Below are 14,328 nucleotides of genomic sequence, written 5' to 3' on the forward strand. Positions count from 1 at the left end.
CTGCAAAACAAGTACTGGTGCATTTTTTTTACTGCATATACACATGCAAGCGCTTCCTCTTCTACCATCCCATAGCCCCTTTCTGCCTGGGACAGACTTCTAGAGGCATAAGCTACCGGCTGTAACTGACCCTTGGCATTAACATGCTGCAACACACACCCGACCCCATAGGATGACGCATCACACGTTAAAACAAGTTTCTTACATGCGTCATATAGCGGTAACAGATTGTTGGAGCATAACAAATTGCGTGCTCTATCAAAAGCCCTTTCCTGGCTGTCCCCCCAAACCCATTCGCGACCTTTGCGCAGGAGTACGTGTAGCGGCTCTAACAGCGTGCTCAATTTGGGAAGAAAGTTACCAAAATAGTTCAGGAGCCCCAGGAATGAACGCAGCTCCATCATGTTACGGGGTCTGGGTGCTCTGCTTCAGGCATCAGCAGAGGACATATGCTCCATCACCCAGCACGCTACACATTGCAGCATTTGCCAGGTGACCACTGCACTGTATGCACGCAGGATAGATTTCATAAACTTCCCAATGACCAAGGAGGCCCAGAATGAGAGGGCTATAGGCTTTGGACGATTTGCTGGCTTCTCCAAGGTTACAGATGCCATCGACTGTACGCACATTGCCCTGCGAGCACCTTTACACAATCAAGAGGTTTACCGAAACCAAAAAAGAGATTCCACTCATAAGAACATAAGAATTAGGAACAGGAGTAGGCCATCTAACCCCTCGAGCCTGCTCCGCCATTCAACAAGATCATGGCGGACCTGGCCGTAGACTCAGCTCCACTTACCCGCCCGCTCCCCGTAACTCTTAATTCCCTTATTGGTTAAAAATCTATCTGTGATTTGAATACATTCAATGAGCTTGCCTCAACTGGGCATGAACGTTCAGATCGTCTGCGACCATACTCAGCACATCCTGGCAGTCAATGCCCAATATCTAGGGAGCATCCATGATGCTTTCATCTTGTGTGAGACCAGTGTCTCAGGCCTGTTCAAGCATCAACCACAAGGCAAGGGCTGATGCTGGGAGACAAAGGTTATGGCCTCGCCACCTGGCTCATGGAACCCTCTGACAGAAGTTGAGCATTGCTAGAATGAAAGCCACGCAGCTACACGCAACATCATCGAAAACACAATTGAAGTGCTCAAGCAGTGCTGCCAATGCCTGGACCGCTCTGGAGGCTCCCTGCAATACTCCCCTCAGCAGGTCTCTGAGTTCATTGTGGTGTGCTGCATGTTACACAACTTAGGGGACAGGAATTGCCAATGGGGATTGCAGAATCAACTGAGGAGAGAGGGGAGGAAGGAGGATGAGAAGCCTGGTGAGGAACCTATTCCACCATCACCCCAGGGGAAGCACCGTGGAAATTTTGCTGCTGCAATAGCCTTACGTCAGCAACTGATATTTCAACGCTTTGCTTGAAGAGTGAACGGCACATTTGACCATTTCCTGGCCACTCTATCCCACCATATTGACTATTACCCCTCTTATTCTGCAAATGGGACACTACACAGGAATGGTTAAGATAAACAACAGATTTTCTCAAAAATGTAAACTTTTCGAACTTTGTAAACGTTGAAACAAACTTTAATAAACATTGACAACTTTTATAACTTAACATTAACATAATTTGAAACTTTAATAAAATAACAAGAACACAACAACCCATACTCCAACGTCTTTTAGCACCGGGTGTTCTCCCCCCCCCTTACACTTAGCCCCTTCCCTTGCCTGCTCCCCCTACCCAAAGTGGCACCAGTTCGTGCAGCAAGGCGGCCAGATTCCTGCTGTATTGGAGGGAGAGACCTTGGAGATGCCATGTGGGGATCAACTGGAGAAGCTCCGGATATGGAAGGCCCGGCTTCTGACTGGTGAGCCTTTGCTCGGCATTGCCAGTCACAGGTGGTGTGGGTGTGAGTGGAGGCTGTGGTGTATGAAATGATACAATGAACTCCGTACTGTGAGCCAGTGACTAGGTGTGACCTGGTCAGTCTTTAATGGCTTCCAGAAGTGAAGATACAAAGGTGAAGTTCAGTTATATACCGGGCCCAGCATGAGTGTACCTATGACCCTAGGACCTCCGATGGTAGTGGCCCCTGTTGGTGGGAAGACCTTATGTACATAGATTATATCATTCCCCCCCCCCAGTTCTTGGCACAAGTCCATATTACAAGTTCAGATGGTCCGGAGCCCTTCACTCGTTGGTTGACTGTCTCAGTACAATCCCAGTGCTTTCCGAGACTCTCACGACTTGGGGCTGGGTGTTGACCACAGTGGGTTCTTCTGATGGCTGGATGTGAGTTGGTTGGTCGTCTAAGCTCCGGTGTCTTCTTCCAACTGTTCCGGTTCGTCAGTGTGTCTTAGCTTGATTTGATCAATGTGTTTTCTGCACATTTGCCCATTCTTGAGCTTAACCATATACACCCGGTTACCCTCCTTATCTGTAACATTGCCCGGGAGCCACTTGGGCCCTTGACCATGGTTAAGTACATACAATGGGTCATTTACAGATATGTCGCGTGACACTGCGGCGCGGTCGTGATACCACTGCTAGCGTTGACATCGGATTTCGACATGATCATTAAGGTCAGGATGGACTAGAGAGAACCTGGTCTTGAGGCCTCTCCATCAATAGTTCCGCAGGCGGGACCCCGGTGAGCGTGTGGTCTTGTCCTGTAACTGAGCAGTATGCGTGACAGGTGTGTCTGCAAGGAACCGTGAGTTACGCGTTTCAGGCTCTGCTTGATGGTTTGAACTGCCTGCTCAGCTTGACCATTGGACGCGGGTTTGAACGGAGCTGACCTCACGTGTTTTAAACCGTTGCGTTTCATTAACTCTTGAAACTCCAGGCTCGTGAAACACGGTCCATTGTTGCTGACAACGATGTCTGGCAGACCATGGCTCTTAGGTTTTCAATAGTGGCAGTGGAAGTGCTGGATGACATGGTCACACATTCTATCCATTTGGAGTATGCATCCACCACCACATAAACCATTTTACCAAGGAAGGGGCCCGCAAAGTCGATGTGGATTCTCGACCACGGTTTGGATGGCCATGACCACAGACTGAGCGGAGCTTCCTTTGAGGCATTGCTTAACTGCATGCAAGTGCTGCACTGATGCACTCATGACTAAGTCCGAGTCAATGCCAGGCCACCAAAAATGGGACCTGGCAATGGCCTTCATCATGACAGTATGCATCCCGGTATTATGTAACTCCTGTACAAATCTCGCCCTGCCTTTCTTGTGCATTACAACACGATTACCCCACAGTAAATAGTCGGACTGGATGGAAAGCTCATCTTTGCGACGACTGTACGGTTTGGTTTCATCACCCATTTCCTTGGGGATGGTCGACCAGTCCCCGTTAAGAACAGAACGCTTTACAACCGATAGGGTCAGATCCTGGCTGGTCCAGGTCTTAACTTGTTGAGCAGTGACATGCGACCCTTCACTCTCAAAGGCATCCATGACCATGAGTAGCTCTGTGGGCATTGGCGTTTCCAACTCCTGTATGGGCAACGGTAACCGGCTCAATGCATCAGCGCAGTTGTCGGTGCCTGGTCTATGGCGAATGACATAATCATAGGCAGATAATGTCAGCGCCCACCTCTGAATGCGGGACGACGAGTTGGTATTGATACCTTTATGTTCCGAGAACAACGATATAAGCGACTAGTGATCGGCTTCCAGCTTGAAGCGAAGCCCAAACAGGTACATGCTAAAGCCTCTTTCTGCCTTGGACAGGCTTCGAGACGCATATGCAACTGGTTGTAGTTTGCCTGACTCATTGGCTTGCTGGAGTACGCAGCCGACCCCATAGGACGACGCATCACAGGTCAAAACTAGATGCTTGCATGGGTCATATAGTACCAGTAGCTTGTGGGAACACAAGAGATTTCTAGTCTTCTCAAAGGCTCGGTCTTGAAGTTCACCCCACACCCAGTCATCTCCTTTCCTGAGCAGCTTGTGCAAAGGCTCTAATACTACGCTCAATTTGGGTAAGAAGTTACCGAAGTAGTTGAGAAGACCCAGGAACGAACGCAGCTCCATCTCATTCTGGGGCCTAGGCGCATTTTTGATGGCCTCTGTTTTCACGTCTGTAGGCCTGATTCCGTCTACAGCAATCTTTCGTCCAAGGAATTTGACCTCTGGTGCCATGAAAACGCACTTTGAACATTTCAGCCTGAGTCCCACTTTGTTCAGACGATGCAGAACCTCTTCCAGATTGTGCTGGTCTTTGGCGGTGTCACAACCTGTGACTAGGATGTCGTCTTGGAATACCATGGTCCTAGGGATGGATTTCAATAGGCTCTCCATGTTTCTCTGAAATATGGCTGCCGCCGAACGAATGCCAAAAGGGCACCTGTTGTAAATAAACAGTCCTTTGTGCGTGTTGATGCACGTAAGTTTCTTTGATGATTCAATCAGTTCCTGTGTCATGTAGGCCAACGTTAGATCCAATTTGGTGAACGATTTTCCCCGGCTAGCGTTGCAAACCAGGTCATCAGCTTTCGGTAGCCGGTACTGATCTTGTTTCGAAATTCGGTTGATCATGACCTTGCAGTCTCCACAAATCCAACCGTGCCATCGCTCTTTAACACCGGAACAATGGGGCTGGCCCATTCATTAAATTCGACTGGTGAGATGACCTCCTCGCGTTGTAGCCTGTCCAATTCGAGCTCGACCTTTTCTCTCATCATGTGCGGGACATCATATGCTTTGTGATGGATGGGCCTTGCGGCTGAGCCTAGGTGAATCTGCACCTTGGCTCCCTTGAAGCTGCCAATTCCAGGTTCAAACAGTGAGGGAAATTTGCTCAGCACTTGAGCACACAAATCATCATCCGCTGATGACAAAGCTTCGATATTGTACCATTTCCATTTTATTTTCTCGAACCAACTCCTGCCGAATAACAATGGGCCATTGCCCGGGATAATCCATAATGGTAGATCATGAACCGCTCCCTCGCACGACACTCTTACTGCTGTGCTACCGATCACTGGTATGAGCTCTGGTGTAGGTACGCAACTTTGCATTTATCGGACTCGGCTTGGGTCTCTCTGCCTTGGTCTCCCACAGCTTTTCGAAAGTCCTCTGGCTCATTATCGATTGACTCGCATCCGTGTCTAATTCCATGAATACCGGCACGTCGTTTAATTTTACCTCCATCATTATCGGTTGGCTCTTTGTTAGGAATGCACGTACGCTGTACACTTCCTCCTCGGAGCTCTCAAATGCCTCGGGCTGCATCGCCAGATACTCGCTGAATTGATCATCATCCACGTGGTGTGTTGCAGCTCGCTTGCTCTGCCCACTGAAGATGCCCCGTCTTCGCACACCTTCTGCATACATACTGCCTGAAGCGGCACTGATTGCCCCGGAATGGCAACACGTTGAGCTCGGATTTGTGCCCGATGGCGGGTTTTGAGCGGCTCCTGTTCTCGCATACGCAGTCGAGTAGGCCCTCGATGGCGAACTTTGAGCGGCTCCGGGTCTTGCAGACACAGTCGAGTAGGCCCTGCCATGTGCAGCTCTGCCGGCCGTCGATACAATTTTGTACACAGTACTTGCCGTGGAGTTCCTGTTTTGTCGCGATATCTGCTTCGTGCTTTTCTGCGTCGACATGCAAACCTGGGCGATGGTGACGACTTTGCTGAGGTCCGGCGTCTCCGCAGCCAACAGCTTACTTAAGATCACCTCGTGGTTGACCCCGATCATGAAAAAGTCGCGCAGCATGTCTTCCAACGCAGGCCCAAATTTGCAAGGCCCTGCAAGACGTCTCAGGTTGGCAACAAATGCCGCTACGTCCTGGCCTTCTGGACGAACGTGCATATAGAAGCGATATCTGGATATGAGGATTCCTTCCGTGGGTTTAAGATGTTCCCGAACTAGAGCACACAGTTCTTTGTAATCCTTTTCTGTAGGAAGAGTTGGTGAGAGCAGATTCTTGATGAGTGCATAGATCGTGGGGCCACAGACGATGAGAAGAACTGCCCTGTGCTTCTCTGCATCCTTGTCTTTGTTTAGGTCGTTTGCCACAAAATACTGGTCAAGACGATCCGTGAAATCTCCCCAATCCTCTCCCTCATTGAATCTCTCGAGAATTCCAACAGTACTCGATCGTGCTGTGCTCGCCATACTTTTGTGTGGGTTCATATTTGCTTCGTCGCCAGTTGTAGTGTATGAAATGATACAATGAACTCCGTACTGTGAGCCAGTGACTAGGTGTAACCTGGTCAGTCTTTAATGGCTTCCAGCAGTGAAGATACAAAGGTGAAGTTCAGGTTATATACCGGGCCCAGCACGAGTGTACCTATGACCCTAGGACCTCCGACGGTAGTGCCCCTTGTTGGTGGGCAGACCTTATGTACATACATTAGAGGCCATCGGTAGCGCGTGGGCATTGATAGCCTCACAGGTTTTGCGGCTCGCACAGACAATCTGCGACCCAACCTCTGATTGTTGCAGTGAATGTCACGATGCACGTGGGAATCCTACCAGGATCTCAAGGAGCTGTTGGGTGAGTTGGACGCTCTCCCTCGACAGTAACACCATATCCAGTTGGACGTCTACCTGTCTGTCAGCAGACCAACTTTGCCAACTCACCCTCCAGAGAGACGGTATACGGGATTCGACCCCAGAACTGCGTTGCTGCACGCCACTAGTAGTCCCAGGAGCCTCGGATGTGTCAAAGCCCAAGAATGTGTGATCATCCTTGGATGACATGTTTCCCGGTGCGAAAAGAGGTATGGAGTGCAACTGGCCCCCTGACCCCCCCGCCACTCATCACTGGTATCTTCCTCTTCCTCCTCCTCCCCCCCCCCCACGATGGCCTGATGTGGAGGGTTCATCAGAGGCATGCAGCGCCTGTGACTCTTCATCTGTAAATAGAAAGCAACAGACCAGTGGTTAGCAATAGGGGAGGGGACAGGGTGACATGAGGAAGGTCACATAACACAGGCTCATTTGAAGGACCGCCGCTACTCCATTATATGTAGTCCACAGACACTGCATCACATTGCCCCAGACCTAGTCTACAGACACTGCATCACATTGCCCCAACCCAGCCCAGAGAGTGTGCAGAACTTACCATAAATTTCCAATCGGGGGTCAGCACCCCACGGGCAGTTGCCCGACTGTTGCCGCCAATGAGGCCTGCCACTCCTCCTCCACGTGAGAGTGGCAGGGTGCTAGCCTGACCACCGCCTGTGCGCAGCTGTTCGTGCCGGCTATGCGACTTCTTTGCCTGTAAAGATGAAAATGGGAATGGTTACCAGAGGGTCCATCTGCTCTTGTGGCACACATAGATAGCCACCGAAACACTTATACCACACTGTGTGAATGTAATACAGTCCTCTGTTTAATTGCCTTGGAAGTTGCACATGGTTCATCAGGAGGACATCGAAGTGCAGAAACATCTTATGAGATCTCAGAAAGCAATCTTAATAATGTGTAAAGATCATTCATGGCAAATAGGATGCCAAACTAAGCCTACCTCTGTGTCATGCATGTTAGGAGGCAACCGACAGAGAGCGGAGACCCAACAACAGCAGAACAAATAGTGTGTCAGATTTATAATTTCAGTAATGAAGGAGTGCATGAATGAAAATGGTACTCTGCCGACCCGCATGAGCGCGTAAAATGTTTTTCGACACTGGTCCGGTGTTCTCGCAACAGTGCTGGAGGCAGAGAACTCCTCTGCGATCTACCCCCATATTTTTCTGAAGATTGTTTGGAGGGGTCTACTTGCACCCCTCCTATGTAAATTGCCCCATCTGCTCGCCACAGCAGTAACTAGTGCCTTGTTTGCCTCATTCGTAAACCTCCTCGCCCTCTGTCTATCTTCTTCCATGCTGCTGTGCTCCTCCATGCTCAAAATCAAAAGTCAAATGGCTGATTCAGCCTCGGGTGTACTGCGCATGTGCTCCCTGCCAGCATTAGCGTTTGCGATTGGACTGCTGACCAGAAGCACAGGAAGAAGAAGAAAAAAATAATAATAATTTGCGCATGAGCAGAAGGGCGGACTTTGGAAAAAAAATTTGCACGTGCGCAGAAGGGCCAATTTTTATTCAAAGACGGAATTTTCGGCTCCGGCGCACAAAATCTATTGTGCAACACCAGAGTTAGCGCTAAGGCTAATGCTCATTACCGTTTGCCAAAAGTTTCACGCTCTGGCGCTAATGCTAATCCGGCACTTAAAAAATGTTGCTGCGATTTGCGCCCGAAAATGGGCGAAATCACAAAAATCCGAAAATCCAGCCCTTTAAAGTGTCATATATGAATAGATTTATTTGCATATTCTCCTGTATATAACTTTAAAAGATCCAAATGATTCCAGGTAATTTACCAAAAGTATTTTTTCTACAGTTTGAAGGCTGCGCAAAGGCGTACTCCAGACTGGAAAACTTGAAAACACATCTGCGGTCTCACACTGGAGAAAAGCCGTATGTCTGCGAGCATGAGGGCTGTAACAAGGCGTTCTCCAACGCATCTGATCGGGCAAAACACCAGAACAGAACTCACTCAAATGAGGTAAGCTGTCATCTAGCACACATTGCTAGGTCTGCTTTAATACAGATTACTGAACGGGTACACATTGGTGAGTCTGCTTTAATACAGATTACTGAACGGGTACACATTGGTGAGTCTGCTTTAATACAGATTACTGAACAGGTACACATTGGTGAGTCTGCTTTAATACAGATTACTGAACAGGTACACATTGGTGAGTCTGCTTTAATACAGATTACTGAACGGGTACACATTGGTGAGTCTGCTTTAATACAGATTACTGAACGGGTACACATTGGTGAGTCTGCTTTAATACAGATTACTGAACAGGTACACATTGGTGAGTCTGCTTTAATACAGATTACTGAACGGGTACACATTGGTGAGTCTGCTTTAATACAGATTACTGAACAGGTACACATTGGTGAGTCTGCTTTAATACAGATTACTGAACAGGTACACATTGGTGAGTCTGCTTTAATACAGATTACTGAACAGGTACACATTGGTGAGTCTGCTTTAATACAGATTACTGAACGGGTACACATTGGTGAGTCTGCTTTAATACAGATTACTGAACGGGTACACATTGGTGAGTCTGCTTTAATACAGATTACTGAACGGGTACACATTGGTGAGTCTGCTTTAATACAGATTACTGATCTGGTGCACAAAGCCCATGATAGCTGTAGCTGATAGTAGACCTATGCTGCACCATAGTTATTTCTCTGTCCCAACAGAATTAATCCTGTAGTTCAGAGGTGCAGAGATGTTCCCCATAATGTCACTGTTGTTTCCACAATGAGATTATCAGTATGTTTTGAAGTAACGTAGCACTTACAAATTTTTTGACTTGCTAGGAGGAAGTGGTAGGTAATTAAGTAATTCCAACAACCTAATGTACATGAATCGCTGAGCAATACTTAGCAAACATCATTATGGTAGACTTGTTTGGTTGCTAATCTTTAGTCAACATTCCAACGCAATGTTAAGAGAAAGTGATGAGTTCCATTTTGATTTGCAAACCTTGGCCCAAGGTCATTTTTTTTTTTACAATTGTGGGTCCAAGGCCCATTTCAAAGGCTTGAGCACATCATCCAGGATGACTTTTCAGTGCAGTATAGAGGGACAGCTGTATTGTCAGATGTGCTGTATTTCAGATGAGATGTTGAACCAAAGCTTAGTTTCCCTTCTCAGTTGAAATCAAAGATCTCTTGGCATAATTTGGAGAGGAACAGAGAGTTTTCACGGTGTCTCGTTAAACACAAGTTTAATTGGTCATTAATCTCAAGTGATTGTGGGACCTTGCTGTGTGCTTTTGGCATATAAGAACATAAGAAATAGCAGGAGTAGGCCATCTGCAATAAGATCATGGCTGATCTGATCTTGGCCTCAACTCCACTTCTCTACCCCTTGACTCCCTTAGCCTTCAAAAATCTGTCTATTTCCACCTTAAATATATTCAGTGACCCAGCCTCAACAGCTCCTTGGGATAGAGAATTCCAAAAATTCATAACATTCTGAGAGAAGAAATTCTTCCTCATTTCTGTTTTAAATGGGTGACCCCTTATTCTGAGACTAGGCCCCCTAGTTCTAGATTCCCCCACGAGAAGAAACATCCTCTCTGCATCTACCCTGTCAAGCCCCCTCAGAATCTTATATGTTTCAATAAGATCACCTCTCAGTCTTCTAAACTCCAATGAGTATAGGCCCAAGCTGCTCAACCTTTCTTCATATGACAACCTCTTCATCTCAGGAATCAACCTCATGAACCTTCTCTGAACTGACTCCAATGGTGGCATAGTGGTAATAGTACTGGACTAGTAATCCAGAGGCCTGGACTAACAATCCAGAAACACGAGTTCAAATCCCATCACGGCAGCTGGGGAAATTAAAATCATATCAAATAAATCTGGAATCATCATCGGCAGTCCCTCGGAATCAAGAAAGACTTGCTTCCACTCTAAAAATGAGTCCTTAGGTGGCTGTACCGTCCAATACGAGAACCACAGTCCCTGTCACAGATGGGACAGATAGTCGTTGAGGGAAAGGGTGAGTGGAACTGGTTTGCCGCAGGCTCTTTCCACTGCCTGTGCTTGATTTCTGCATGCTCTTGGCGATGAGACTCGAGGTGCTCAGTGCCCTCCCGGATGCACTTCCTCCACTTAGGGCGGTCTTTGGCCGGGGCCTCCCAGGTGTCAGTGGGGATGTCGTACTTTATCAGGGAAGCTTTGAGGGTGTCCTTGTAATGTTTCCTCTGATCACCTTTGGCTCATTTGCCATGAAGGAGTTCCGAGTAGAGCGCTTGCTTTGGGAATCTCGTGTCTGGCATACAGTCCAAACACCCAAGGCCCCACCCCACTGCTGGCCAAGAATGGAGAAACACTCATCAAGGACACCGAGGCAGTCAGGGCCCGCTGGAAGGAGCACTTCGAAGATCTCCTCAATCGAGACTCTGCCTTTGACTCGAGTGTTCTCGACTCCATCCCGCAGCATGCTACCCGCCACCATATCAGTAAAACCTCAGCACTGCACAAGGTTAAAAGCCATAAGACAGCTTAAGAACAACAAGGCTACGGGAGCAGATGGAATCCCCGCTGAGGCACTGAAGTATGGCAGAGAGGCACTGTTGGCGCGAATACATGAAATCTGGAATAAAAAGCTAGTGTCAATAATGGTGTCCATGAAACTACCGGATTGTTATAAAAACCCATCTGGTTCACTAATGTCCTCTAGGGAAGGAAATCTGCCGTCCTTACCCGCTCTGGCCTACATGTGACTCCAGACCCACAGCAATGTGGTTGACTCTTAACTGCCCTCTGAAATGGCCTCACAAGCCACTCAAGTGCATTTAGGGATGGGCAATAAATGCTGATCTTGCCAATGATGCCCACATCCCTTGAACGAATAAAAAAAAAATGTTTGTCCACGGAACAATCGTGACTGGTTTGGAATTTCTGGAGGATGTGATAAGACACTATATAAACAGAAGTATTTACTCTGTTTAAGCAAGAAAAGAAAGACTTGCATTTATAGAACTCCTTTCACGACCTCAGGACATCTCAAAGCACTTTACAGCCAGTGAAGTACTTTTGAAGTGTAGTCACTGTTGTGCTGTAGGAAATGTCACAGCCAATTTGCACACAGCAAGCTCCCAAAAAACAGCAATTTGATGACGACCAGATAATCTGTTTTTTTTTGAGTGCTGTTAATTGAGAGATAAATATTGGCCAGAAGCGGCTGGAATCTTGCTCATAATATCTACTTATTGTCTAATCTGTCCAATCGTCTTAAGCAAAACAAGCAAATGAGCTATTTAGATACATAAATGTCATTGGGGGTCAATTTGGACTGGTTGCAGCACACAGAGCCACCGCTAATTTATTTCCCACCCTTCTTGTTTTGCTCTATTTTCTAAATCCCAGTGCCGAGCTTACTATTATTAATCGAGTCGTAACCATTTTTTATAAGACACACGTACTCTTTCACTTTCTGCAGCAAGATTATAGAAAATGTAGCATGTACATCTTCAAAATTACTGTTTTGGAGGGAGTCAGCAATAAAGAGAAAAAGAGTTACATTTATATAACACTTTTCACAACCTCAGGACATCCCAAAGCACTTCATAGCCAATTAAATATTTTTGAAGTGTTGTCTCTGTTGTAATATAGGAAACACAACAGCCAATTTGTGCACAGCAATTAAATCAATGACCAGATCATGAGGGATAAATGCTGGCCAGGACACCTGGAGAACTCCCCTACTCTTTTTCGAATAGTGCCATGGGATCTTTGACCCGTGAGGAAAGACAGGGCCTCAGTGTAATGTCTCATCCAAATGACAGCACCTCCAACAATGCAGTACAATACTGCATAGAAAAGCCAGACTAGATTAAGTGCCCTTAACCTTCTGATTCAAGTTGTTAGTGCTACAATTTAGCCAAGGCTAACACCTCAGTAATTCAAATGGTTTTATCCTGTAAAAAAAGTGTTGCTTTATTTTCACACCATTTCAAGCTTTGATTTTAATGTTGCAATAACAGTAAGTTGTGATTTTACACTGTGTTAACAGAGCCTAGTGCAGTTTACTTTCCAGAGAATATCCATGTTGCCTGATTTTCCCAGTCAGATATTTTCATTGAGTGACAATGCTGGCAGGAAATGCTGATCAAGAAATCTATTTTCCTCCATTAATTTGAACAGATGTAAAATCAGGAACACCTCCACATTTAAAATGGGCAGTTGCTTATATTGGTCAAAAAGTGAAAACCATAACATTTGCATTAATGTCAATTTCAAAGTTGCTGGTTACAGTGTCTTAAGTGCTGTGTTTATTTTGGGCAGAAGCAGAGATGCTAGTTTTTTTTAATGCAGCACCACATATTTTGTATTCAATCTGATACCCTCCACGAAAAACAAAAAAGCAATTCTTTCACCAGTTAAGTTCAGTCTTTGTAAATCTACATCATGCTCTGCAAATTGTAGCCAGCATAATTAGCTTTCCCGTCAAACTACAAAGCTCTAGCAGCTGTGACAACATTCAGTTCAAGACTTTAAACATCCTTTAGGCAGTAACAACTTATTGAAGTGGGGCTTACCTGCCATAAAGTTGGTCAATTGTTAACACTGACCCTTTACACTGAAAAGCAGTGGTCAGCATCTAATCCCTGCAGCTTAGTGGCTGAAACCATGTCCCAAGATTAGAAACTGATTATGTTCTCTTTCCCATTAATTCTAAAGATACAAATACTGCCTGATGGCAGTTTTATATAAAGTATTTATTGATCCCTAAGATGCAGTCTGTCCCAGGATTAGGGGAAATTCACAGACGTGTTTCCTTATAAAGTTTGTTTAATTTGACAGTCCTGACCTGACAGCCCAGGAACAATTTAGATGAGGTGTCCCAAAACTGGGTGATTCTAACACTCATACAGTCCCTTTACATAATTTTCATAAAAGTATGTTTCAAATACAGATTTTTTTCCCCCCATTATACAGGGGTTATATCTCATATAACAGGCAAATCGTGTTAAAATAAATGCACCCGCAACGAGCAGTGGGGACTATTCAGTACTCAGAATCCAATCACTCAGATATTTTTAAGTAAGTACCAATTACATACATTTCACCCTCTTTGTCATCATTCTGCATAAGAACATAAGCAATAGAAGGTGTAGGCCATTTGGCCCCTCGAGCCTGTTCTGCGATTCAATAAGATCATGGCTGATCTGATGTTGACCTCAACTCACTTCCCTGCCCACTCCCCATAACCTTTGGCTCCCTTATCGTTCAACAATCTATCTGTCTCCACCTTAAATATATGCAATGATCCAGCCTCCACTGCTCTCTGGGGTAGAGAATTCCAAAGATTCACAACCTTCTGAGAGAAGAAATTCCTCCTAATTTCTGTTTTAAAATGACCACCCCTTATTCTGAAACTAGGCCCCCCTAGTTTTATATTCCCCCACGGGGGGAAACATCCTCTTTGCATCTACCCTATCAAGCCCCCTCAGAATTGTATACATTTCAATAAGATCACCTCTCATTTTTCTAAGCTCCGATGAGTATAGGCCCAACCTGCTCAAACTTTCTTCATAAGACAACTCTTTCATATCAGGAATCAACGTTGAAGCTTCTGTTGTCCTACATGTTCCGTGAACTTTGAGGGAAATAAAATAGTGTCAGCCTTGGCTCAGTGGTAGTACTCTTGCCTCTGAGCCAGAAGATTGTGGGTTCTAGTCCCATTCCAGAGCCTTGAGCACAGAATTCTAGGCTGATACTCCAGAGGAAGTGCTGCACTG

General features: G+C 46.2%; 1 protein-coding gene across 1 annotated transcript in view; it reads left to right on the top strand.

Annotated features, from left to right (window-relative positions):
• Positions 1–14,328, top strand: part of LOC139273346 (transcriptional activator GLI3-like) — a 520,381-nt gene that overhangs the window by 492,431 nt on the left and 13,622 nt on the right. The window contains exon 12 of the mRNA XM_070890175.1: positions 8,385–8,549. Coding sequence (XP_070746276.1) covers positions 8,385–8,549 — 165 coding nt within the window. The remainder of the gene's footprint in view (positions 1–8,384; positions 8,550–14,328) is intronic.

Source organism: Pristiophorus japonicus, chromosome 1 (genome assembly GCF_044704955.1).
Source record: "Pristiophorus japonicus isolate sPriJap1 chromosome 1, sPriJap1.hap1, whole genome shotgun sequence".
NCBI classification, from domain to species: domain Eukaryota; kingdom Metazoa; phylum Chordata; class Chondrichthyes; family Pristiophoridae; genus Pristiophorus; species Pristiophorus japonicus.